Source organism: Oxyura jamaicensis, chromosome 5 (genome assembly GCF_011077185.1).
Source record: "Oxyura jamaicensis isolate SHBP4307 breed ruddy duck chromosome 5, BPBGC_Ojam_1.0, whole genome shotgun sequence".
NCBI lineage: Eukaryota > Metazoa > Chordata > Aves > Anseriformes > Anatidae > Oxyura > Oxyura jamaicensis.
Genome location: NC_048897.1, coordinates 15,895,728 through 15,923,640, shown reverse-complemented (window position 1 = coordinate 15,923,640; position 27,913 = coordinate 15,895,728). Strand labels below are relative to the sequence as shown.

Here is a 27,913-nt window from a genome sequence, read left to right as displayed (position 1 = left end):
TTTTTTTTCCTTTTAGTTTCTTAAGTACCATTTCAAAGTTGATAAATTATTTGAATTGATACTACAGATCTCCATTTTCTCTTTTTCATATCTGTAGAGTATACAGGATCCCTCTATCAATCCTTGTTCACTTAATTTTAAATGATTTATTAATAATTTTCAAAGAAGAAAATAATGTGTTACCAGAAGATGATAAATTAGAGAAAATCTCGCTCTGAGAAAGCTTAGCAACTAGAGGCCAGAGAAGACCTTTTCCTTTTGTGGAGGCTACAGACAAGTATCAAATGGTACTGAGAGATGGTAACGTTTCAAAAGAAATGTCAATGTAATGAATATCAACCTCATGCTGACATTTGTCAGGATATAAAAATGTGAAGGATCAGTTCTGTCTGGGATATGAAGAACTACTGGTTTGTGGGTTGGGTTTTGTAAAAGACTAATGTTCCTCATTTTCTCTGTCAGAAAAAAAAAAAAAAAGGTGGGAGGGGGAAATATTTTTAAGCTTTATTTGAGAAGAACTCTTGATGACTTGCCTGTTTAAAGAAGCATGAAATCTTGGACTTCTAGAACACCATTTAATAAGGTGATCCTTTCTGACGCTTTGATCCTTCTTTAGGTTATGTGCATATAATGTTTGAAAGTGGAACCAAATGAGATGCTCTACAGAGAACTCAAAAGTAGAAAAAGGAAAGTAAGGACAATCATAAGAGGTCTTTGTTAAGGTTCTAGGGTGGGGCAGCTTTCTGCTCTTTGCTTTACTGTCATATTTAAGGACTGAATGAAAGAAATCTCCATGTGCCTCTTGTGTTGCTCTTTTCAAAGATCTTTGCATCCCTTTCTCCACCCAGTCTTCCTGCCATCTGAGAACATTTGTCAGCTTTTGATTGTGCTTTGGCTATTTTGGTATGAGACATATTCTTCTTCTAGCTTTTATCTTATAGGACTTTTTAAATATGAAATCTGGATGTATATTACATTATCACGATGAGCACCAAAAAGGCAGGAAACTGTCCATCATGAAGAGATCAAGTAGCTATAACTCAACAGAACCTGAACAATAGATGTGAATTATTTCAACTGTTTCAATATATTTTATATTTTTATGCACTATTCCTTCATGCCTAATCCCTCTTTGTTACTACTAATAATCAAATAGCATTGTTATCATTGCTGGTTTTGACTGTCCATGTTTATTTGCTCATACTTGGAGGTAATAGATGGAAAAAATACATTACTGTTTCAATGACCAAGCACAAAAAGTCAGTTATTGCTTGTGATTTTACTCCACATGAATATTGTCAGAGTAGAGATTCAACATGGATAGTGAGCCTTAGCACTGAGTGAGTCTTAGTCTGAGAAGAGGAAAAGAAAGCCTATAAAATGTGCTGCAAGAGTTCTTATCCAAGTGACTGTGTTTCCCAGCCATGCAGATACTGCAGCTTCTTCCCTTTCCATGGACGGTTGAACCACTAATCGTTAGTTTGAATGTTCCGCTTGATTTTCAATCTATTCCTATGTAGTCATAATAGAGGACTTAGTATCTCCAGAAGACCACATATATTTTGTTTGGGCCCTTAGAAAATCATGCAAGAGCTGTTAAATCTTAATATTGAAGTTCTTTTGTTCTCCATTTAACATCATTCAATCTTACCAATGATTTTAAATTATTTTAAATGGTACTAGTGATATCTTGAAGTTAAATGTGTAAGATATAAGCTGACATTTTTCTCAAAGCTGTTCTTTTTATCCTGCTGTATTTTTGAGCTCATTACATGGAAATAATGTCTGTGTTTTAATCTTTTGCATTTTTTTAAATTCTTTTTGCCATGAGATTTGTCTTGTTGCTATAGTTAGAACCAGTTGGGGGATCTATGCAGCCTGTTTAATCTCTTAATTTGAGTTTTATAAATATTTTTAAATGTTGTTAAAAACATTGTTAAAGAGGTGCCAGCTTTGCCAGTTGACAGACTTGCTGAATTTTATAAAAGCTCCATGCGAATGGTCTTCTATGCGAAGACACAGGCTGAGCAAACCACAAGGACATACAAGCAGTTAACCTTTTTCAGTACTTATTTTTTTACTGTTGATTAGTACTTAAAACAAGACACATACAACAGACTAAATGTTGTATGTATGCAAGTTGTTACTTCATGTATTTGTTTGACAGGCCTGTAGAAAACCTGTAATCTATGCTCTCGGATGGGTAGCCCTTGAGTTTATAACTTTTTGTAAATTGGAGTTATACGTCAACAACATTTACCTGTGAAATGGTGCCATCAGAAAATTGAATTGAAGAAAACAAATACAACCATCATTCTCTCCTGTAACACTTCCTCCTTTGAAGTGTTAACATGATCATCACAAGTCATTACAACCCATTTCATCCAGTACAGCCAAGATTTTCAAAAACTGGATGATGAAGGCTATTTTTGAAGCAACCTGATATTCTTTAAGGTTCAAGTAATTTCAAGTTGGTTAAAGTCTAGGGAGGGGAAAAAGTTGAAAAGCTCTCTGAATTTATTCTCCAAGTTTGCATGATTTTATGAAATATTTTAAAATATGCACAGTTAAAAATAGGTTTAACTTGTCAAATATATGTTTCAATATTGTCCTAAGAACTTAGTATGGGGCAGCATCTTTGATCTTTGCAAAGATCACTGGATTTTAATAGGGGAGTTCTTCTAAAAGTTTAATATTTTGTTATTACAAGCTTTTTGTTTGTTTGTTTTGTTTTTTCAGTTGTTATTATTTTAAATTCTGTTTCTGTTGTCTTCTCTACTGAGACTTCCTTAGCACATGCATTTTCTTTAGCAGTTGGTCCAGACTTCTGCAGCTAGAATTATTCTCCATGCTCATGAGATACCTCAGAAATTGGCGGTATCATATCCTTTTAGTTTTCTTCTCCTTGGCTTTCCTTATATATTATATTGGGTTTAAAGCTCAGAACATGGTTAAACCAAAAGTATCTCTGAAAGTGACATTTGGTGAAAGGCCTTTTGATCTGAGAGACAGTATACTAAATACATTTTTTAAACATTGGCATGGCCTTAACAGGCATGGGCATTAAATAAATACAAATCTAGTGTCTTGATTTAACAAAGATAAAGATGATACATGGTACAAACTGGTGAGCTCTTCATAGCAATAATCTCACCAACTTGGATCCTTTAGCTGGTATGCATACAACAAAATACACTGGTCTATTTTGCCCCACAGTAATATCACAGGGTCCTTTCTGGAGTGTATAAGAATGTGAAACTAAAACCAGATTAAAATGAAATAAGATATATTAATAAAGTTGTAAGGTTTGACACAAGTTGATTGTTTTAGAGAAATTACTTATAAAGCACATTCAGTATTCTATTTGTAAAGATATTTCCCAGAAGTTACTTCTTCAAACCATACCTGAAAAAGATATTCTGATTAATATTAGGTATTTGCAAGCCAATTTATTAAAACATGTTATGGCTTTTATTTTGTTTATTACTTGAAAATCAGTTGACTAGTAATTATACAGCTTTTCGTTAAGACCTGTTTCCTGAGGCAAAAAATGTTTCTTCTTGCTTGTAATTATTTCTTCAAGCTCTATATGAATTCAGCTGAATGTTAGCCACATGCCTCTGTACACATGTCCTGGAATGGTTGTCAGTTTTAACTTACAATAGATTATTTTATTAAGAGTATTCATTTTAGGCACATAAAGTTGTAGGAAGAGTTATTAGAGCAAGGTGTATTATATTACATTATAATTGTATAATATATATGTTATAATTATATACACGTTATATTACACTAATGCATAAATAATCACAAAATACCCATTTAATACTGTTGTTGAGTAATAAACCCTGTGTTTATTTTGAAATAGTTGACATAGTTGTAACATTCATTTTAATTTCCAGATTTGGCAAAGTACTCTTCTCTTACCAGTAAGGAAACTTTGGGTTACTTTGTTTATAAATATTTTTTTAATCCCTTTGAATTCATGTTCATACAGTTCATGCATGTATCTTCTAGACAAGGTGAAAGCATAAGTCAATTTGTCATGATAATACTGTATCTGGTACCTTAAACTTTCTAATTTTTTCATAAGTATCCTAAACTGATTTTAATTTTCCTTATGTATCATTTAGGAAAATACGGCCTGGAGAATTGTGAAAATGACTTTTCTGTCTTCCTTAACTAAGATTAATTAACTGTGGTTGCTGGATTGAATTGATGGACCTGGGCCAGGAGGGCAGCCTCACTCTCTGAAACAGAATCATAGACTGGTTTGGGTTGGAAGGGACCGTAGAGACCATCTAATTCCAACCCCCGTGCCATTGGCAGGGGCACCTCCCACTAGACCAGGTTGCCCAAAGTGCTGTGATATCTATTAGGTCCACGTGTTTTGTTCAAGAGGGATGTGAGGGTCAATACTGTTGTTTGCAACAAAGTCTGGCTGGTGTTTCATGTATCATGAAAAATGAAGATTCTTATGTAAAATGGAGAGTCTTCATGTTTCACCCATGATGTAAAATAAATTTGTTTTTCTTATATAACAGCAAGACTGATTACATATTGAAGATGTTCAGGCATTTTTTATTGTAAGACTCTATTTTCAGCTACAACTTTATGACACTTCAGTTATTTTAGATTCAATTTTCCATGCCAAATATTGCCTCTTGAAATGTTTTTCCCAAGGAAAATCTCAGTTAAAAATGAAATGAATTAAAGGTGCTTGTTTTTGCAAGCAAAGCTGGAAGAACAGAGCAAGAAGTGACAAATATAATTTTGTTCATGATATAATGGATCGATCCCATTTAATATCATTAAATTCTATAAGAGTTGCTGTTGCCATCGCTTAGAAAAACCTCTCCTATATTATGTAAACTTGGAAAAGTCACTTTGCTTCAAATCTGTTAGGATGAACATGTCTTTATCTGGAATCCAATGTTTTTAGTGATACTTTCCTTGCAATTTGTCTTCAGCATTCAGAAAATGCTGTTACAGTCCAAAATCACTGGAAGCAAGATGACTGACTCATCTGTTTCTGTTGGTTCTTTCCCTGCTGAGTGCCCAGAAGCAAGATGGAGAATGTAAAATCCTGACTGAAGTGCAGAGGGGTTTATTGGTTCAGATGCAGTACTTCTTGAAGCATCCTGTTTCAAGCAGACCGTTATTGTGTTAAGAGTGATTTCACTGGGATATGCGTACAGTTTGCCCATGCTTTTTCTTTCCTTTAAGGTCTGCTGGTTTACTGCTCATTAGAGTACGATTTTTTTCATATTTACAATATCTATTGCAGATTTTTTATTAACTACCTCTTAAAACAGTCAAATGGAAGAGTTTGTGATGGAAATCTCATCTGCTAACTTGTTGAAAATTAATTCAAACATGTACTTGAGAAAGGTAATTAATACATCCTATGATGTGGCTGAACTCTGCCAACACAGTTTTAGTAGTCATGAGGACACGCTGTGTGTCTTTTTTTCTTTTTTTAACTTGCTGACGCAGTTGTGTCAGAAAAAGCAACATCTTGCTTTGCTAAATTGAAGTAGGCTACAGAAGGATGAGAATATTCATGTCAATCTAATTCTTTCTTGGGGGAAAGGTCTTGCTGTTTTCTGTAACTAAAATTGCAAAAGGTTGTGTTAGCACAGATAGAGTACTAACAACAAAAAATCTACTTGTACAAATTATGTTGCGTTTCCGAGTTGCCTTGGGTTATATTCAGAAAGTAATGTAGATAAATTGTATTGAAGGTCACTTGGCTCAAATTATGAGAGCAAAAATCTGAAGAAAGGAACTTTTAGGGTAAGAGTACAACTGAAAATATCTGTAGGATTTGTGATGCTTTATGGTGAAGAACTTCACTGTTTTTAGCCAAACATTTTGATAATTCTGAAACAAAAGGCTGAGATAGTTACTGTTGCATGTGGAAAAATATTGTTATCACTTCAGAAATTAAACTATTACTGAAGTCAGTAATTTCAATATAGTTATAGTTTTGTGGTCTATTTTTTTTTCAAAACAATTTTTGAGACCATACAGTATGAATAATATAAGCATTTTGTGTTTGTTTTCCAACCTGACTGCTCAAGTCTAGTATTAATTTTAAGTATAAATAGTAGGCATTGATTCTAAATCCATCATTTCTTTTCTTTTTTTCCATCTCCTATGTGCTGGAAAAGTAATATGTTTATTTACTGTTCTTTCAAAGTGAGTCTGTGGCCTACGAAGTCCAGGAACAAGTACAGGGCAGTTTGGCTATTTGTTTCTAGTGAGGCATCATCATGTTATTCAGTCCATCAGAAACTTTAATTTTAATTAATTTTACATACCACATATAGAGTATCTTTTTAAGTGATGGTTTTAGAGTTTGACGTTTAGATTTCCTTCTTTTCAGATCACAGAGACAGGGTTTTCAGGGAGCTGAATTTCAGATTACTTCATTTTATGGACTTGATCTTGTGTTGTATTATTTGGACGGAATAATATAGCCAGAGACTGCAAAAGATCCAGAAAATTTTAACATGCTTTTCTAGTGATTTTCATTTAATTTATTTCTTTGTATATTTATCACACTTTGTTTTAAAACCATTTTTGGTATGCCGAGCTCTGCATTGTGGATTAACTCAATGACTTTCAACCTTATGTTCTGTTCTATCCCTTTATGTTTCATCCAATTTTTTTGGCAAGCTCTAATATGCTTTAATACTTCCCCTGTGCCATTGCATGAGATTTGAAATTTAATAGATGTCTGTTTCCGGTATAGACTCTGTTTCTTATGTCTTAACAACTCTTTGCTAGGAAAGTTCAGTAGTTGTACAGTGAAGTAGAAAATAATTGTATTTTAAACTACCATGCATTGCTAACAACACATATTACAGTTCAAGCTCTTGCATGAACAAATAGTCCAACTTTTGAAATTTTTGTCACAATGCAGTAAATAAAATGTAGACTTCTAGTTGGAAAGTTCCAACTGCGAGGAGCTGTAACATTTTGTCTCCATGAAAAGCTACTCACCTTTCATCCTTCCAATTATAATGTTTATGATTAAGTCAAATGATAGCTTGAAAAAAAACTCAGATAATTGTGAGAGTGAGTAAGAGAATAAAATGCTGGAATTCATCTCTATCACACAAGTTGTGCTTAGTAATAAACAAATTTTATTGCACTGTCATTTCAGTTTCTTCTAGCTTGTGATGTGGATGGATCCTTCTGTCCACATTTTTACTGCCTTTTCTCTACCGAGATTTTTCTGTTCTGGAGTGGTCCTTAGCAGTATAATACAGCACAGAAGTTACCAGTAGTGTACTCAGGAACACACCGCCACCTAATAACAGTCAGGTATTGGGGAGGGCTGGGAAGGTAAGGAGCTCCAGTTCTTGCTTGCCTAAAGATCAGGGGAAGAAGGAGCAGCACCTGCCATGCTGAGCAGGGGTGATATGTGCTGGTAGAGAGAAGGGACTGCAGTCACAGGGACCTAACTTTCCAAGAGTGCATTTTGAACAGCACTTTTGAGAACTGACTCTTTTTTACCTAGGATTTTGCTTAGTTAAACCAATTTACTTTCTTTGCAGTCCTGGTGATATAGATATGTATATATATATTTTTATTTTTTATTTTTTTTGAAAGCATGGCCTGCAGTTGTCCTCCCCACTCCACTCCCCACCTCCCATGTGCAGTGAAAAACAGACATCTGAGCAAAGCTGCATAATTTTAGAAGACTTAACAGATCTTTTGGAAATGCAGAGATGATACAGGCTCTTTAATGTGTCAATATGTGTGTACCAAACCCAGTGGTTAGTTTGTTCAAGCAAGAAGAGATCTAATAGGATGTATTTTCCAAAATGGGTCCAAACTGGCCTAACAGGTTGTTGTTAGTAAGATTAAAACAATAAATCTAGAAAAAGGTTTATTTGTTTCTAACTTTAAATAAATAAATAAATAGCACTTTTAGCTGCAATATGACTTCAGGAGGAGCTTGCAGGTCTTATTTCAATAATGTAATCAATCAGAACTCAACTCAGATTAGATTAGGGCACCTGCTTGTGTTTCAGGAGTTACAGCCCAGCAAATCTGTGTTGCAAAGGCAAGGGCTAGCAAATTCTCTCCTTTACAAATATATTCCTTTGTCCAAAAAAATGCATACATGTTACTAAGAACTGAGCTGAATTACTCAATATCGTATGTGTCAATTGAGGATATTCAGTTTGATTGTAATGTTTCTGTTTATAGCTTCTAGATCTATAGCTTCCATGATGATATATTACCTTGTAATCACTTCATCTTTCAGTGAAAAAATGCCAAGCCAACTGAGGTGAAACAAATAAACACACAAGATAATTCAGACTAATATAACACCAATAGTTTTTTTCCTAGATAAGACTATTAAATTGTACCTAACACAGACCTGATTTATTGTGTATTAAATACAATTCCCTTTCTTCCTATAACTCCCTCCCTTTTGTTATCTTCTAAAGCAAATGCATTATTGTGATGCTCTACTCTACCCTGCGCTGGTGCAGCCTCACCTTGAGTACTGTGTGCAGTTCTGGGCACCACAGTACAAAAAGGACGTAAAACTGTTGGAGAGTGTCCAGAGGAGGGCTACAAAGATGGCAAAGTGCCTAGAGGGGAAGACGAATGCAGAGTGGCTGAGGTCACTTGGCCTGTTCAGCCTGGAAAGGTGGTGGCTGAGGGCTGAGCTCATCACAGTCTACAGCTTCCTCATGAGGGGGAGTGGAGGGGCTGGCACCCATCTATTCTCTTTAGTCACCAGTGATAGGACCCGCGGGAATGGTGTCAAGCTGGGGCAGGGGAGGTTCAGGCTATCAGGAAGTTCTTCACCAAGAGAGTGGTTGCACACTTGAACCGGCTCCCCAGGGAAGCAGTCACTGCACCAAGCCTGTTGGAGTTTAAGAAACGTTTGGACTGTGCACTTAGTCACATGGTGTGAATTATTGGGTAGAACTGTGTGGTGCCAGGAGTTGGACTCGATGATCCTTATGGGTGCCTTCCAGTTTGGGATATCCTTTGATTCTGTGCGGCATCTTCCTTAAGTCAATAATGAGCACAGATTTTTGGTCTACTTGGGCAATCCACCCTCTTTTTTTTTTTTTTTTTTTTCCCAGCTACCTATTCTTTCTGCTTCCTAGTTTAACCGCTATGTTGCCAGTGGACCATAATACAGACTTTGGCATCCATCTCTCTGCCCAGCCACTCCCTTGAAATTCTACTCCTCAGTGAAGTTCTCCTTTAAGTAAAAACTGACTCAGCATACATTAGCCAAGGCTGCTGAGTATTAATTTATGAAAATGTTAACAAGGTAACTAGCTCATATTTGATGGAGCTTGCCACAGTAGATGACTCAAGGGGCAATTTGATGTTATGGCCAAGTTGATGTATTAGCAAACTGCTCCCATAAGTGTTGTTCTCTACTTGGGTGAAGAGTGAGTAAGTTCAAGATGTCTCCTCTAAGGAAAAAAATGTTCTTTGGTTGTTATTTCTATATGCAGAACCACTCTTGGGTGCATCTGCCACTGACACACCCACTCCATGGCTGCATGAGCTCTCTCGCTTCTACACCAGAGAAGCAGTGGGAGTGCACAGCTGGAGACAAGGAGGACAAGAAGTGAGAATGCACTTTTTAGCAGTACTCAGCCTTGGTGGTATTTTAAACTCAGATAATGAGCTAAGACAAGGATAAAAGAGGAAAGAGTAAGGCAGATTTTTTTTAGAAATTGTTGTATGTCTATGAAACAAGAAGGCAGTCTTCAACAGAAGTACTGACTAAAGGTTTTGTACCTGTTCTACCCTTTCTTATATCAGAGAAAGCACAGCTTTGTGAATGCCATCTAACTATTGACTGCTGGTGAATAGAATTAAGAAGCTGACCTGGCTCTAATGAAGATTTTCCTCCCTGTTAGGCTCTACCCGTTAGGCTCTCTCCTCTGAAGCATGCACGTTAAGAATTTTGCTGACATTCAGTAAATGGAATTACTTTATTTTTACTCAAAGTAAACAGAAACTTTGAAACTATTTAAAGAATATAGATGTGATGCTTTAAAATTTAGATCAAAACCACTGCAGAAATGACTACCAGTAGAACACGATGTTTTGAGTAAATGCCACTTGCTTCTTAGAGTTACGGTTTGCTAATTATTCTGATAATGTTATGGCATAATTTTATATCTAACTCACTACACTCTACAAACTTATACAATGTTTGCATATTGACAAAGTATGTAAAACTGTAATACATGACATGGTAATGTGGTAGCTTCCTTTAATTATTGTTGCCTGAGGTTTGAGTATTTTGAAATGATAGAAAGTTCTGCTGTACTTAACACTTTCAAAGTTGAAAACAGTGATTACTGTACCTTCCAACAAAGAGAAGCCTTGGAACAGGTGTTCTCCAGCTTTGTGTGCTGCAGGTTTTGCTGCTGAACTTTAGCTCTTTTCATTATGCTTATGCATTTCCTAGTGACTGCAGAATACCGCTTTCATTATGATAGCAGAGTTCCTCCTGGTTAAAAACCAATTTAGTTCTCAAAAAGAGTAAACTAACTTATATCATGGTGTATCAAAAGAATAGAAGTATACACAATCTGTAGTAAGAAAATGCAATGCAAAGAAAAGGAACAACAAAGCTCAGTAAACCTGCCTGTAGTAATGCAATTGCATTTTGGATCAAAATAAATTTATACAGTTCTGTATCTGATGGGTCTTTTGCTCTGAATATGCTAACCAAATAAACATATTTTTCTTGCAAGTTTTCTTGGTGTCAGGGCAGTTTCACAGATAGATATGGGAGTAATTTTTATTTTATTTTTATTTTTTTCTCCTGTGTAATAAGTAATGATAGCTAATGACACTGAAGGTGTTATGGTGCTGGTTTTACTGAGGTGTGTTTTTTTTTTTTAAAAAAAAAAAAAAACAACAGCATATACGCTTGAATGGTTCTTTTAACTAGACGTTCAAGAGCAAGTTAACTTTTAACAGAGAAGGAGCAATAGATTTCAGCATTAAACAGTAAATTCTGTTTGAAATGGATATATCAGTGAACATGTTGTGACCTTACGGAACCAAGAGCATTGACTGAGAACCTTGGAGACAGGCACGATGTGTGGGAGAAGGATTAGGACTCTAAATATGAGCTTTAGCAGTATCATCCTTTTTGTGTGAGATTTTTCAAGGTTAAAGATGTGTATCGGGGGAAAAAAAAAAAAAGAAAAAAGAAAATTGTGCTTCTGCGGGCTTGTTATTTGTCATATTACATTTGCCATAACCAAGTTTGACAGGCTTTTCTTTATTTTTTCCGGCAGACAATATAATTGTTGAAGATTAGTCAGATGCCTTCTGTCCATTCCCTGCCTCACACGCTATGTCATGCAAGCAAGCTTTGATACACTTAGCATATAATTTAAATGAATGACTAATTTGGCAAGCATAATGGAAGGCACGCACACTGTCCTTCAATTGCACAAACCCATTATGGAGCTTTGTTACGTCAGCTTTTATCTTCCAGAGGGAAAAGTCAGAGGATTTACTTACAAGGGCTGTGTAACTCTGGATAGAACCAGTAAACGTTTCTGTAATTGCTATAAAGTACAGGAACGGTCAGAAATGGAGATGAGAGAACAGCCATATGGAAACTTTGGAGATATTATTTTCAAGCAAACTACAACGAAAGACATTCTCATTGAGCTGTACAGACTAACTGCTGAAAAGGAAAAGCGGTTATCCAGTCTTTTGAGATCACATCATATTCCAAGCCTTGATACAGGACAACAGGAGAGAAAGCAACAGGCTGTTTGTGGAGTCCGAAAACTTAGAGGTGATGACTACTCCAGTTTTACATATCGGCAGGAATTCTTTCTGGATTCCACAAGTAGCGACAATTTTAATAGCAAAGAAAAGAGTAAATATAGAAGGAAAGAGAGCTTTGAGGAAACCAGGCACTGGAAAGAGGCAAAAAAGGTGCATGAACAACATCCTTCTTTGCTGATTGGGCAAGGCATGCAACTGGAAAATCAGAAGATGCCCCCCACAAGATTTCCTACCAGGAGTTTTCCCAGTTTCTTTTCTGCATCCAGTTGTCTAACAATAAAAGGTGAGGATGACTTACCACTAGAAACTGGTATTCAACCAGAAAGAGAAAGAGAAGATGGGTGTTTTCTTGAAAGCAGCAAAGTTATGAAACTGGATGCCGATTTACCAAGCTGTGTATCAAAAGACAGCAATGATATGGTTGCAGTTGAACTTTTGGATAATGGAGAATGCATTCCTGAAGTTAAGAATGTACAGAAGAGTGTCACTTTGGTAAAGTCATCTCAGGACAATCTGTCTAACCAACTAGAGACATTAATTAAATCTGTAGCCGCTAAAAGCTTGAAAGATAAATGTACCGAGCAGGTATGCAAGGAGAAAGCAGCAATCGGAGTTGTTGCGAAAGTGCAGGATTCAGAAGCTTGTGTTAAAAAAGCCCCACAAACCCATGCAGAGTCTTTATCTGATTTTCAAAAAGGTAAAGAAACCACTTCTCCCGTTCTCACAGCATTACCTAATGAGTTTATATCAAGAAGTGGTGTATATTCGGTAGGTGAAGCTGCTGGAGACTCTAAAAACAGCGTGCAGCAGGAAGAGGAGCGAGACGGCTCTGTTTTGCAGTACAAAGCAGAGAGAGTGCACATTACTGATGAGTCATGCAACCCTGTGGGAGCAGTCAATAAAGCTCTTCTGAAAGTTATACGGAGCGACAGTTTAGATGAAGCTGCAGAATGGAAGAGACTGCAACAAATTACAGCAGCAGACAGAAACCTGCCAGGCTCAATATATGAGAAAAGAACCACGGTATCCCGGGGAAGCAGCAAGCATTTATTTCTGAACCTTCCTGTAAGTGAAGATCCTGATGTTTCTCAGACAGGTAATAATCTTAAACTGGAAGAGAAAAGGCTGCATTCACCCTCGTTAATAGCTGTGAGTAATGTTTTTAGTAATTCCTATCCGTTATCTAATACACACAAACAAATGTCACCTATTCCTTCTCCATTATCTTCAAGACTGCCTAGCCCACAGCTGCATCATCGGATTCTCCCATTACCTGCACAGAACGGCGAGGACGAACCTATGTTTGGTGACTATTGCAGTGGGAGGCACGGTGCTATAAACCTCTCTTTCAATGATTTGGAGCCGCAGTTTTATCTGAAGTTTTCTGAACCTGGAGAATTGGGATTTGCCATCAGACAACCGGGCCTACACCAGAATGCAACTGCAGGGCATTTTGAGAAGCGCACTCTACCAGGAAGATTCACTACTCGGACACCTCACAATTTCTGTCCAGGTCAGTCCTATTTTAGATATTCCTAAACTAGACAAACTGACCATGCATGAAAGTATCAGAGCTTTTAAAAATATTAGTATTTAATAATAAACAATGTTTCCATTGAAACTCTTTTTCACTGATTAAAGAATGAGTGAAAAGCTGTTGAATTTTTAAACAAAAGTTACAGCTACGTAGGATTTGCTTTCAGATGCATTTTTTTTTGTCAGATTATGTTCAATGCTGTTACCAAATCACTTATTATGATTCAACCAAAGTTACATAGGTACACAGAGAGGAAGCATGTTAAGCTTTATTATTTATTTTATCAGTAACCATGTATGATTTTTCAACTTACTAAGAAATATATTCTAGTATAATAGCTAAGATGATAACTTAAATAGATGTTTTTTTCTATATAAAAAGTTCCCGCTTTTCCTGTGTTTTAATCTGGCAAAATGCTGTTGTAACTTTTAGTGTCTAAAGCATTCTTTTTCGTTTGTTTGGCTTAATTTATAGAATGTTGTATGAGCAAGCTGATTTACATTGCCTTAAGTATAGGACTGGTGTTGTGACCATTTAGCTACAAGAGGTTGATGTAAATTCTCTACCAACAAAATGCTTGCTTTTAAAAGGACTGCATGCAAGAGTCATGTTAAAAAGCACTGGAGTAAAGTGTATGGGTGTTTTGTAAACATACACTGTGAATATAAAAATGCATGAATATATGACATACTATACAGCTAGCTTTATTAGCCAGAACTTTGACATTTATATCCTTTTTTCCCTGAGAAATATGAAAGACGGAGGACCTAATTCCCCAATGGTCTGGATGTGGCTTAGGCTGGTCTGGATGTGTTTCAGGGAGGGCTGACAATGGAAGGTGATATGATTTCCCTGTAAAAGAGAAAGAGGTCTTAATTTGCAACCTTAAAACTTTTCAAGGAAAATCAGATCATTTTCTTCAGCTTCAAATTAAAAGGGAAACTAAGAGAAGTAAGGGGAAAACAAACAAACAAACAACAAAAAAAAACTTTTATATATCTGTAAGGGGAAAAAAAAAAAAAAAACAACTTCTTATATCTGTTTTCTAGTATTTATCTAGACTTGAGCCTTTTTTGCTTCCAATCCTGCCTCCCTTCATAGCCGGTTCGGGTCTCTTGCCATACCTTTGGCTGATCCAGTTCACAAAAATGGAACAAAAAACCTCTCTCTCCTCTCTTTCTCTCTTTTTGTGGGTTAATCTTTTGCTGTTTTAATTACCTAAATTGCTTCATTGGCTAGCTTAGTAAGTGCCTTCTAGAGAGGGTGCAAGATGAGTTATAGGGTGCTACAGTCTAAAACAGGGAGGAAGACAGGGCACAAGAAGGGGAGGTATGCAGGAATGTGAAGCCATTACCTTAGTCAAAGGGTGTTGAATGCTGCCTATGAGACTTGTGTTTATGTGTGCTGCTTCTAGAAGTTGCTCTGTAATTGTAGTTGCACTCAAGACTATGTATAAATTCAGAGTGCTGTTAGATGAGTTGACAAAGCTAATGTAAACACTACAGGCAAAAAAAAGGTGTTAAGCTCTTGTTCTTTACTTTCTTCCTTGGTTCCTGTTGTCCTATCCCTCTTGTTACTTCTGGTACTGATCATAAGTTTTGGTGAGCTGTTTTACCTCATGAAACCAGCAGAAAATATCACCCCTTTAGAATAATATTTTTATAAAAATAAATAAATAAATAAATTTATTTGTATTTTTAACTACTTTATCATTTAGGATCCTCAGATGGGGAACTGTTGTGCTGCACTCCATAAGAAAAATAAAATGTGCATACAAATAGCATCTGTTGGCTGCAAATCCAAGCTACTAAACAGAAACATCTTAGAGAAGAGAACAAAGTGCAGACAAAACAAGTCCTTAGTTCTTGTTTACAATTATCTTGCAACATTAGTACAGATATAAAATATCAGTGCAACTTTCTGAAAGATGTAATACTATTCTGTTTTGTTTCATTTTCATGTATGATTGAGTGTCATCATTATTACCCGTGTGTCAGAAAATCTGTAACTTTAGGGAAGAACTGCCTACTTTACTACCCTATAGAAGACTGTAGATATGTCTCCGGATCTGAGATACTATAAATTTCCATTTTGTTCTGAACTGGAGATTAAATCATTCTTACAGAGCATTGGTTGCACCCCTCTCCTGTAAGCTAATATAAGAAATAAGTAATTGTCTATAGTACAGTAGGGCAAATGAAGCATTACCAAGTTTAGGCAACATAAGTGGTATTAAGATTTACAGCTGTAAATTTGCAGTCCTGGTTTGATCCTTATCAGACTCCTATGTCTGAAGATCAAAATCCAAGACTGTTGTTCAGATTTGTCTTTAATGGGATACTGTTTTGAAAGTGTTTCTCTTACATCTTGTCTCTCTTAAATTGTGTAAATATCTACAATGAATCTAAGAGTTGTTGGAGGTGTTCAGCTGACTTCAGTTTGATTGAAGGTTTTATTTCATGTCAAAAATGTTGGTCTTATGAAAGCTTATTGCTGTCAGTCTGCAGTACTTAATACTGCAAAGCATTTGGAACCTTTCATTACCTGTGTATTTGGATAAGTTGAGGAATAAAATATTATTTTAAGTGCAAAACCTCAAGGTTTTACATTTTAAATAACAAATTGGACTCATAGCTCTACCCATATTTTTTAAATTCTCTTTTGCAATTGTTTTAAATCACAATTTTTCACTCTGACTGCAGGACTATTCTTCAATTATCCAGAACTGTAACATTTAGCTAAGGCAGAGTGCCTTAGCTTCCACTTTTTCTGCAAGTTCAGTTTCTTTACAGCAAATATTTATGGCAAAAATCTTCTTGTTTCATTACACAAAGTTCTATCAGTAATTCACTTGAAAGTACAGATTTCTGCACCTTCCTGTTGAAGTGCAACTGCTGGCCATGGGAACAGGCCACAGCCTTTGTCTTAGCGGGTTAATAGTTAACTGGGAAGAATTTGTATTTCAGTGATAATTATTTAGCAATTTTCTCTGGAAGTGGGGCTATGAATTAATGTTCCTATATTTGCATTTAGTAATTCCATTTGCATTACCAGAATTCTAAATAAAAATTTTGGAATACATTAAGACTTTCAAGAAATAAATGCCCTCAATGGATCTGAATACCTGTCTCAAGGAAAGATGGTTTGAAAGCTTTCACTTTGACTGTGTTTCTTTCTCAAGTTAATATTTGCACTGATAGAAAAATGTAGGGAGAAATTTTTCAGAATTGCTTTATTTAATTAATAGAGAATGCTATCAATATGTTGTCTTACTAAATATAATCTGAAGGGAGAGGAAGATTACTGGTGTTTTTAATAGTTATTTGATTCAGAGCAGGAAACTTAAAAATCTCTGGTTATGACATAGCCTCTATGACTTTGGGCAATTCAGCCAAGACATCCCATTATTCCAGGATGATGACCACACTTTGAGTCAGCAAAAGAGCCTGGGATGGGTCATTTATCATGCTTTCTTTTGTATATGTTAGTGCTGGTGTGTAAAAAGAATGAAGAACTGGTTGGGAGGAATGGTAAAATCAAGAAAGAGAAGAAATTAGATGAATGGTGTCACCTTAGTCTCCCAGCCAGTGAAAATTTACTCCTTCTGTGATACCTAGGAGTTGTGAGAGAAGAGTATATCCGACAAACACAGAAACTGAAAGTTAGTAGCACTGTAGAGAAACTGAAAATGTCTGAGCCTGTGCCATTGAAAGGGTCAGGACTGTTCTCCCTGTGTTATCTTCCCTTCTCCCAGCAGAGGCCTCCTTTCTCGCTGTCCATGGCCCCATTGGAACAACTCTAGTATTTGTCTTTGGTATTCTGAGTCAGATCCCTAAGCAAGTTGAAAACTAAACTACAAGGAGAGAGGTGAACAGCTTTTGCTGGTTTAGTGAGCTGAACAGTTCACTAGTAATCTGATGTAAACCAAAGCTAATGCTCCAGTACCTCAATTGCATCCCAACACTGTGGGGTTGGCTAAAACAGAAGTTGTTGGGGATGGTAAATGAAATTGGATGATGAAGCTTTTAGGTGGGTACAGTAGGTCTAGTTAATTTGGGAGAAAAAGAGAGAGGTTAGGCTACAGAGAAAGGGGAGCTCAAATAGAGAGGGTAGGGAGTCTGGCCTTGGCTAGAATGGAGAACAGGAATGGAGTATCATGAAGTAAGTGGAGGTTAGAGTTGAGAGGGTTAATTTTTGTGGGAAGGTGTGTGAAAAGACCTGTAACCATTAGAATGTATTTCAGTAGATGTAAAGTTACAGTGCTTATTGTGATGTACGGAGGGCGACTTATGCTCTGGAAGAGGTTGCTAAATATTTATATACCCAAGAGCTCCTGGTAATATATTATACACATAATAGTAGCTGCATCTATCCCAGCTAATGATTAGATGGAGAATGTTACGTTTGCTTGTTACTGCCAATGGGAATTTTATGGCAGCAGCTTGATTTCCATTAGATGAGAGGTTTCTGTGGACAAAGTTGACAATGAACACTCTGGCAATTTTGTGTGTTCGTCAAAAGTTATGCACTGCTGTTTGAAAACATGCCAACTGTTAATGGCTACCTTCAGGAGATCCATTTTACAGTCTTAAAGTGCTTTAACCTATAAAAGGCCATTTACTGTAATATGGATAAATACTTGAGTAAGTATTATCCTTAAATTGGTCTAAGATCAGAATCCTTGTTTGTCAGTCCTCAAGTGTTTTTAAGGGAACAAAAAGCATAAAACTATTTTTATCATGGTACTTCACATGCTGGTGGCTGGAGGAACAGTCTTCATAATCGTGCTTTGAAAGCTGTCCTACTCGTTATGACTTCCAGCTTCCAGTAATGTTTTTCTGGATTCATTTGTGTTTGCAATGTAAGCACAGCTTACTTCCATGTGAATGACATCACTCTGATTCTTCAAATACAGCAGTTATATAGCCTATTTGAATTTCCAGCATTAAGGTAGCAGGCTGAAGTATCATTTGTGTAAGCCTTAGCGTTTGGACTTGATTGACTGCATTAGAATTAACCCCCTTCCCCCCCCCCCCCCAAAAAAAAAAAAAAAAAGATATATGTATATATATAAAAATCTATCTCCAGCACTAACGTGAAAAGATTTTTAATTGAAAAATGGGATACAGGCAACGTTTTATCCTAGATATGTAATGAAGGTAGCAAAAATAATGAATATAGAGTTACTATTTGAATTTTATTTTGTCTTTTCCTAACCTAACTCTTTGACTCTTTAAGATGAAAAGGGATGGACAAAGTCAGTAAGAGAAGTTAACAACACCTTGTGATGTGTTCCTGAACCATGGTTTTTGAAAATGAAGTTTCATATAAACAAAACTATGTTTGAAGGCTCTTATAGCAGGAGACAGGTGATATTATATTGTTTTTGATGTTCCTTTTATAAGGAAGGGAAGGGCTTATAAATATCTTCTGTTATTGAAGTGGTTCAGAGAATTGCTAATTAGCATTTTAAAAGCACTATAGCATTCTGTCCGTAACTAGTATGCACTTCATGAGGTAAGTTTGCATATAGATCACATGGAAACATGACGCATAGTTTCTCACAGGTAATTCATATGAAAGTAATATACATTGAGTGTGTTGCTTCACAAAAAACAGCTTATTCAGAGTCTCTGTACTTTGAAGATTCAATAAAGGAGTTAAAGAACGAAGACACTTGGGTAAAAACAGAATTAGATGAAACGAGAAAAGAGAATTTATCACAGAAAGTCAGGATTGTTTAGGTTGAAAGAGACCTCTTCATCTGATTTAATCCCCTGCTCAAGCAAGGTCACCCAGAACAGATTGCCCAGGGCAGTGTCCAGCTAAGTTTCAAATATTTCCAAGGAGAGGGACTCCACAATCTCTCTGGACGACCTGTGTGAATGCTCCGTCAACCTCACAGTAAATAAATGTTTCCTGATCTTCACACGTCATTACATAATTTTTAATTTGTGCTCATTGCCGCTTGTCACTGGACAGCACTGAAAAGAGCCTGACGTCCTCTTCTTTGTTCCCTCCCATCAGATGTTTGTACACATTGATAAGAATCCCTCCTCTGAGACCTCTCTTCCCCATGCTTGAAGAGTCCCAGCTCTGTCAGTATCTCCTCTTATGAGAGAGACGCTCCAGTCCCTTAATCTTCATCCTAGCCCTTCATTGGACTTCCTTCAGTATGTTCATGTCTCTTGTACTGGGAAGCCCAGAACTGGATGTGTTACTCCAGATGCAGTCTCACTAATGTTGAGTAGAGAGGAAGGATTGCCTTCCTCAACCTGTTGGCAATACTCCTAATAATGCAGCAGGATACTTTTTTTTTTTTTTTTTTTTTTTTTTTTTTCAATGCAGGTGCATTGCTGGCATTCTTGTTCAGCTGGCACTGGTGTTCAGCTTGCTGTCCACCAGGACCTGGAAGTCCTTCTCTGTAAAACTGCTTCCTGGACAGTTAGTGTCTAGCATATGCCAGTGCTGGGGTTGTTCCTCTGTAGGTGCAGGACTTTGTACTTCCCTTGGTTGAGCTGCATGAAGTTCCTGTCAGCCCATTTCTCCAGCCTGTTGATATCCCTCAGAGTGGCATTTGAACCCCCTGGTCTATCAGCCACTCCTCCAAATTTTCTATCATTTGCAAACTTGCTGAGGGTGTGCACTATCCAGTTATCAGGGTCAATGAAAATGCTGAACAGTAATGGTTCCAGTATTTTGTCCTGTATATTTTTTTTTCCTCCTGCAGGAATTAGTCCCACTGATCACAAACATCTGGGCCTGGTTGTTCAGCCAGTTTTAATTCTGTCAATTTATCTAACCCATACTTTGTCATCTTGTCTGTGATGATGTTACAGGAGACAGTGTCAAAGGCTTTATTAAAGTAAAGGTAAACAACAGCCACTGTTCTCACCTCATCCACCACGGTAGTAACCTCATTGTAGAAGTCAAACAAGTTTCCCAAGCATGATTTCTCCTTTGTAAATCCATGCTAGTACTCCCTATCATGTTCATGTTCTTCACCTGTTTGAAAATGTTTCCCAGGAGGATTTTCTGCATCAATATGGCAATATGCCAGGGACTCAGGTGAGAATGACTAGCCTGTAGTTTCTTGGGTCTTCCTTCTTGAATGTAGGCGTGATATTTGCTCTATTCCAGTCCTCAGAAACCTCTAGCAATTGCCATGACCATTTAAAGATAATCAAGAGTGGCCTCACAGTGACAACGGATTGCTCCTGCAGAAACCCACAAGTTGTGGGCGCAACTTAAGTACATCTAGTACATCCCATGGACTTAAGTACATCTAGTTTGTTTAAATGCTCCTTAACCTGGTCCTCTTCCATCGAGGTTAAGTCTTACTACAGAATTCCCCTCTGGTCTCAGAGGCTTGTGATTCCTGAAAGCAGGTTTTACTGGTGAAGAAGGCATTGAGTAACTCGGTCTTCTCCATGTCGTTTGTCACCAGTTTCCCTGGCCTATTCAGCAATTATTCAATTGATAATTTTTCATGATTTTCCAAACTCAATTCGAGTTTCATCTCAGTTTTTCTAAACAAAACATGACAAATTTCTAAGATTAATTATGGTAGTGATATTCAAAAGTTTGGAATCCAACCTTGGTCTTAATAGAACCAATATAAGTGTACACACCGAGGAGGAAACAGTCATGAATTCTGTTTTTCCCTCAGAGTTTTTCCTCTGGATTATCATCTCTGCAAAGTCCAATTACCTTCTCAGTGTTGTCACTAATACCAATTTCTATTCCAAACTTGTTTCTTTTTTTGCCCAGTCTAAAGCCTTGGCATGTTTCTAATATCTTACGGAATTATGCTACCTGAAGTCTGGACTTCTGGATTTCTGTTGCGCCTTCTGTAGACAATTGCAGTCTAAAACTAACATTTTCTGGTTAAGTCTCCTTTTCCTTCGAAATATGTGATCTTGCCAACTGCTCTAATAGGTTCCATCTAAAACTACAGTAGGTATATAGCTCTTTCATGGGTGTTTGTTTTGCTATTATGTTCAATGTACTTACTCGTCATAATTTGACTGCATCTTGATTTCTTTAAAGGACATCACTATATCTTCTGAGTCTTACAACGCATTGTAATAAGAGATCATTAATACTTCTAAGCCAAAGTTTTTTACATTACTGTAAATAATGTTAGCTGATGCTGCATTAAAATTGTACATTTGTAACAGTTTGAAATGAATGTAGAGAAGAGTGGTAGTTCAAGACAAAGTCTGAGTTAAAAAAATCCACTGAAGACTCAGTAGATGCTGTGAACAAATAGTTCCTGTTTTACTTGAATGACTTCCCAGCATGATACACTTAAGCAATAGTTGTATTTTCATCTCTCTCTGTAACATGTGACTCTCTAGTCAAAGGCAATCAGTGAGGGGAAACCAAATGAATTAAATTGGAATAAAAAAACAGAGACAGCTTAATGTTTGATGCTGGTCACAGATTAACAATTTTCTGTTTCATGGGTGGGAGAAAAGGCCAAAGCATTCACACTGGTTGTGCATTTAATTTAAGAGGCTTACTGTAATGAAATGGGATTTTTTCATCAGTATAAAAAGAATGTCTTGAAGTAAAATACTGAAATAACATAGAAGTTGTAACTTATTAAATCTGTAGTTGTAATTTGTTAAATCTGTATGTATTCTGTTGTCAATTTAAAACAAGTAGAAATGGTTCCACTGACATTCTTCTTGATGAGTCAGGATGATATATAAGCTGAGATCAAATTCAAGTATTTACCTGTGTAAGTATAAATTAATAATGTAATACAGGAATATTAAAAAGCTGTTATAGCTGCTCTTTGGTATTTTGTTTCTGAAGAAATTATGTTGAACCAAATCAAACTTGTAAAAATGGTGGAAAAAAGCCCTGTATATTCACTTCCAAAAATGTGCTCAAGGTTATAAGTAATGAAAATGAGTAAAGATGCAATTTATGTGTATGTGGTTTATCATTATCAGTAAATAATTTTGAATAGTATTTCATGATTTAGATGTGACATTAAATCTAAAACAACACACTTAAATACTTAAGAGTAGTGAATATTATTTAGAAGCACCTAAAGCTTTATGTTAGCCATAGTATTAAAATATTGCTCCTAGTGGATTAATGATGTATTTAATTACTTGTGTCAGAGGAATTTTTCTTTGGGATTAGATTATGACTACCCTTGAATTTAGATAATGACAGTCTCTCACTCCCTGAAAGTGTTTAGGTTTTTCCAGAGCATAGTCAAATATCTCCTCAGAATTTAATGTTATATTTCTCGTGAGGGTAGGTCAGAGAAAAGGCAAGACTTGTTGGATGCATTGTACAGGAGGTATTTCAAAGACTGAGTGAAATTGCTTTTTACCAGAAAAAGAGGTGCACAAGGAAGGAAAGAGAAATAATTCACAATCCCTCAACTGGGTGACGTTCGCTATATACTGCCTCCTGGAGTTTCCTGGGTGATAAAGATTTTTATGAAAGTGTTGAAAAAGAGAACTGTCACATTTTTTGCCCTTTTTAAATATATATATAACGTGTTTGATATTGCAATGAAAAGCATATGTGACATCTTTGTGTTTTAAGTACACTGAGTCTCTGAATATATTTAAGTGATCTCTAAGTGTTTCTTTGTTATTAGTACTCAATCTATTTATGCTAACTGGGTTCATTTAAAACTGCAAAGTTTATGAGCATTACCAAGTGTTTTGAGTGAGTGTTTTGGCAAATGTGTGACTGTGACGGCTCTCATTTCTCTTCAGTATGTTGGAAAATGAAGATGGAAAAACTTTATGTGCAAAACCAAAACAACAAAACAACAACAACAACAAAAACCTTGATAAAGGCATTACGATTTCCTAATTTAAAACTTTTTAGTGTTTTCTGTCTTAGTATGTCTACCTTATGTGTAGAAAATGCTTCCTGATTGTCATGCCTTTAAACTGGACTCTCTTACCTCAGCAAAGCCACTGAATGTAAGAGAAAACAATTTTCACTGGGGGTACAAACTGTAGTATATTGTTTCTTGCTGTTGTTTTGGTGACAGAAACAGAAGTGGAAATAACTGTTGTACAGAGGAGTCTGGCCAATACAGAGCTAGTACTTCTATGAGCATATAAACTCGGTCATTACTGAGGAAGAAGTAGCACAGGGCCTAAAATGGCCTCCTCCCATTCCTGTGGCCGCCACGCGCACCAGGCAGGTGGGCAGTGTGACCAGCAGGCCCTGTCAGGCCTGGGCTCGGCAGCTGCAGGCCTCGCCCTTGAGTCCCAAGCTGCGCCCAGCGGCTTTAGCTGATACTAGCTGCAAAATACCAGTTCTTCCGTGTGGCCTGGGATGCTAATCATGCTTCAGATTAGGATAGGGGGTCTGATTTATATTGTTGGTATATTTCTAACAAATAGCTTGATTTCTGTGTCCAGAGAAACTTAACCGTAAGATTTTTTAGAGCTACCAAGGCAGACTCATCTGAAAGCTGCAGAATTTTCTGGAACATCTTATGGTAAATTAAGATGATTAATCAGCAGAAGCCATTCCTTTGGGACACTTACTTAAAACAAACAAAAAACTTGGTTTATTTCTGTGCAGCACTAAAATCACCATTTTGTGTAGCCCTTTCACTAGAATTTTGTTAACATCTACCTGGGTGATATTTAATGTGATGAAAGTGAAATCTTACAGTTTGGTCTTTTGGAAAGACTACAACTTTGTTATTTTCTTTCCTATATAAGTTTTGTACAACCCGAGATGTATACGTAAACCTTCAAGCTGCTGGCATTGAGCCATTTCATGTGATTCTATGAAAATCTAGAGGTCACCTTCTGTAATTTTCTTCTAGGCTATATATACTTGTTAGTAATGTAGTTATCCATACATTGTATACTCGTCCCAGTGTTTAAAGATTTTTGATTCTTCAATATGAGCTCTGTTTTATCTCAAGAAACTGAAATAGTGAAATAAGAATAGATTCAAAATCTATATTCTGTTTTGAAGTGCATACGTTTTTAAATGTAAAAATGAAGTTACATATATATTTTAAATAGATTTACAATTTAATTTTACAATTTTACAATTTAATTTTACAATTTAATTTAATTTTACAGTAAATTTACAATTTAAACTTCAGATATATTTGATATAGTAATGCGTACCAGTCAGGTTTTTTCTTCTTTTTGGAAAATGTCAGCTTTTATTTTGAACAACCATACAAACAAATCCCACTTTTTTTTTTTTTTTTTTTTTTTTTTTGATCAGCCAGATAGCAACCTTCTGAAAATTATTTTCTAGGTGATAAATAAATCTCCACTAATTTAATAGATTACATTCTTTGCTTTTTAATACCTTTTTTTTTTACATACGGAGAATTGTCTTGCAGAAGACCTAAGCATTTATTCATAATGCTTTTGTACTCTAATTTTCTCTTATATACTGCTTTAATGGGATATTGAACAAGTAATTTTTGTACTAGTTTACCACAACAGATTATTTTTTTACATCTGACATAAAGTGAAACTGCAGTTTTAGATATTCTGGGCAAGATAAATACCACCATATGAACTGCCAAGAAAGGCTTGCATCTTTCTTATGATTCATTTGTACTCTACCTTTGAACTTGTTTATGCAAATTATATTTAATTAGGAGAGGGAGAAAAAACACAAAAAAACAAAAAGCTCAGAAGAAAAATGTTAGCACATACTTCTTCAGCTTTTTACTTGTTTCAAGAATCTTACTTTTCAGCCTTCAATCTTCTAGTGATGTCACCTAGTTTATAAAGCAGTTACTCATTTCGCTATTTTTCTTCTGTTTTTCCAAGTCATTGGGAAAAAATTCCCAACTTTGTTGCTTTGCTTGACAGCCATCCTGAGTTTTTTTTTCTCTTGTCTACGGATTAGCAAAAGAGGCCTAATTAGGCCAAAGAACCATATTTTTCTTCTTACCAGGCACTGAATGTTTGTCCAGTCATTTTCATTAAGGTGACTGGATAACATATAAACTATCTCACCCTACAATCTTGGCAAAAGATTTGTTTCTCTTCTCATCAGTTTTTGGTGGCCAGTAAAAGCTTAGGGTTTATAGGCTTCTTAAAGGTTTCATTCAAAGGTTAGCAGAAAATGGGCTATAGTCTAAATCTAGTTGAAATTTCCAGTATGACATAAGACTTAGCGAGAGAGATCTCTTTTGTTAAAGAGCTACCTTTGTGATAGTTAAATCCAGTGTGATTACTTTCTTCTGTAACACTTCCAAAAGGAAATGTTTTTCATCATGCAGATGTCTTTTATTAAATTAAATTTTGTTTTGTTTTTGTTTTGTTGTCTTCTGTGGTACTTCTGACCACACATTTACTTTCAAATCCAACATTTTTTCCCCCTCTACTTAATCTTATTTCAGTTAGAGTAATGTGGAGGCTTTATATGAGAACAGTCATGTAGGGTGTGTTCGCATTGCATGTCTGGTCCATGCTAGCAGCCTGCTGCTTTTCCAGTTTGAGACCTGCTGGCTGGATACTCATGCTGTTCGAAGGGCTTCTGGAGCTTGAACAATTCTTGTTTAGTTGCAGTTGCTGAGATGTGTGCCCAGAGCTCATACATCTGTGGTGGCAGGGCTGATGTTACGCATTTCGCACCCCAGTGACTTCCAGTCATTCCACCCTTGGTGCACAGAGGAAGGAGTTTAGGCTTTTTGTCTTGTAGGTTAGGTATGACTCTAGGCTTAAAGGGGATTTCCGACTATAAACAAGGATAGCCTCGGCTTGAGACATTAATAATGTGGATGGTCAATGAGACAGAGATAAAAGCAGGTTCATTTAACTTAGTAAAGTAAGTTGCAGCTCTGTCATCAGAGGTGAATTCTCTTAGGTGTAACTCTCATGAAATTGATGTTAAATGTGCAAATTAGGCTGACTGCTGGCTGTTCCAGTGGAACAAATTAAAAGTTCCTTGGAATTCAGGTCTGCTTTCACTGTTTTCACTGCTAAGAACAACATCTAATGATACTTTACATTTGAACAGTCATAGTTTTGAATGACCATGGAAATATTTCTACCCATCCTTTTGGTGATGTGTTCATGAAGTAGATGTTTGGCATACTGCTTCTCTTTCTGACTCATCAGTCATCCTTACTACATTTCCACAACCCCTTCAAAACTTCTACTTTATTCCTATTACTTTTCTCCTTGTTTAGGCAATTGTATCCCACTAAATTCTAATCTAAATGATGTGACAGCTTTTTATTATGAAGAATATTAAAATTCATCAGCCAAATTAATCCAAATTAGGGCTATTCCTTCAGAAAAAAAAAATACATTGTTTAGAAAATGTCTGAATTTTTGTCTAGAATCTCATTGTGTAATTTGGTTCATGATAGCCTTTTTTCTAAAACTTGAACTATGCTTAATTCTGCATTCTTTCTTCTGGGAACTACCTTTATTTTCATGTTGCATTTCTAATTAAGTGTAATCTTGCTATTGTTTCTATATTGCTATTGTCAGTGTAGTAAGGTACTTCATCTGACTTTTAACCATAAAACTTAACACACTAAGTTGGGATTTTCTGGAAAATGATTATACAGCCCTCAGTCCAGTGAAATAGCATCCTTTTAATTTATTTATTTAAGTCCTAGAAGGAAGTTCGATGAGGTGAGACTAATTGTACCTCTTGGTGAAACAAATACAGGGCTTAAGAGGACAGACTTCAGAGGTCTTTGGCCAACATGCAGAATTTGCATAATAGGTTTGCTGTTACAACAGGACTGTGAGCAACACAAATAAAAGGAAGTTTATGTCTCTTATTTGGTTCCTTTGGCATCTACAGCTGCAGATGAAAGAATTTTGAAGTATAAAGTATACCTTTTATATGAATCAGAAATAAGACCAACAGCATTTTGCTGTTGCGCTCTCACATAGTGGTATGCTTTAGTATGGCATATGTTAGTCACTGGGCCTTAAAAGAGAAAAACACCCTTTTCAAGCACAGTGTTGAACACACACTTAACTTGAAGCCAGACTGAGAACAAGAGCGTGCTTATGATCAACTTAAATAGGAATGTTTTCCAAAACAAAATTACATGCTATATGGCCAGCAATTGCTAAGTCATAATTTTATTTTTAAAGGAAATGTAATACTGGCAGCCTTGAGGCTGCTGGATTGTAGTAATGGCTGGTATTTGTATCTGGCCCATGAGCATGCCAGTGAAAAATTTCCTGTGACAAAAATCCATTTGGCTAATGAACCCTCTTTTAATTAGACCTCAGATTTTCAAAGGAACACAGCTTAATTTTTTCCTCAGTAATGTAATACAACTGCATGAAACAGCTGAAAAAAATGAAATGAATGACAGAAATACTTTCAAGTGAATTAAGCAGACTACTTGTTAGGTGCTTAGATGTCTAAGGCTTTCTTTTCCTCTGCCAGATTTGACTGGGGCCAATAGAAAGGGCTAGGTTACATAATGAAGCGTATTTTTTCTTATTTCATGGTAAAGGCCTTTGGATTTGAGAGTGACTTGGTAAAGCTGAGAAATTTGTCATTTCTTCTGCTGGTTTATACAGCTATTCAGAGGTACAAGTGTTATTG

General features: G+C 36.2%; 1 protein-coding gene across 4 annotated transcripts in view; it reads left to right on the top strand.

Moving 5' to 3' along the window:
* The first annotated feature begins 468 nt into the window (after positions 1–468).
* Positions 469–27,913, top strand: part of FMN1 (formin 1) — a 191,366-nt gene continuing 163,921 nt past the window's right edge. For 3 of the 4 annotated variants that reach the window (XM_035326848.1, XM_035326849.1, XM_035326846.1), the window contains exons 1-2: positions 469–583; positions 11,313–13,330. In XM_035326848.1, coding sequence (XP_035182739.1) covers positions 11,419–13,330 — 1,912 coding nt within the window. In that variant the 5' untranslated portion in view covers positions 469–583; positions 11,313–11,418. Of the gene's footprint in view, positions 584–11,309; positions 13,331–27,913 lie in introns of all 4 variants that reach the window. The other variant, XM_035326847.1, reaches the window with a different exon arrangement.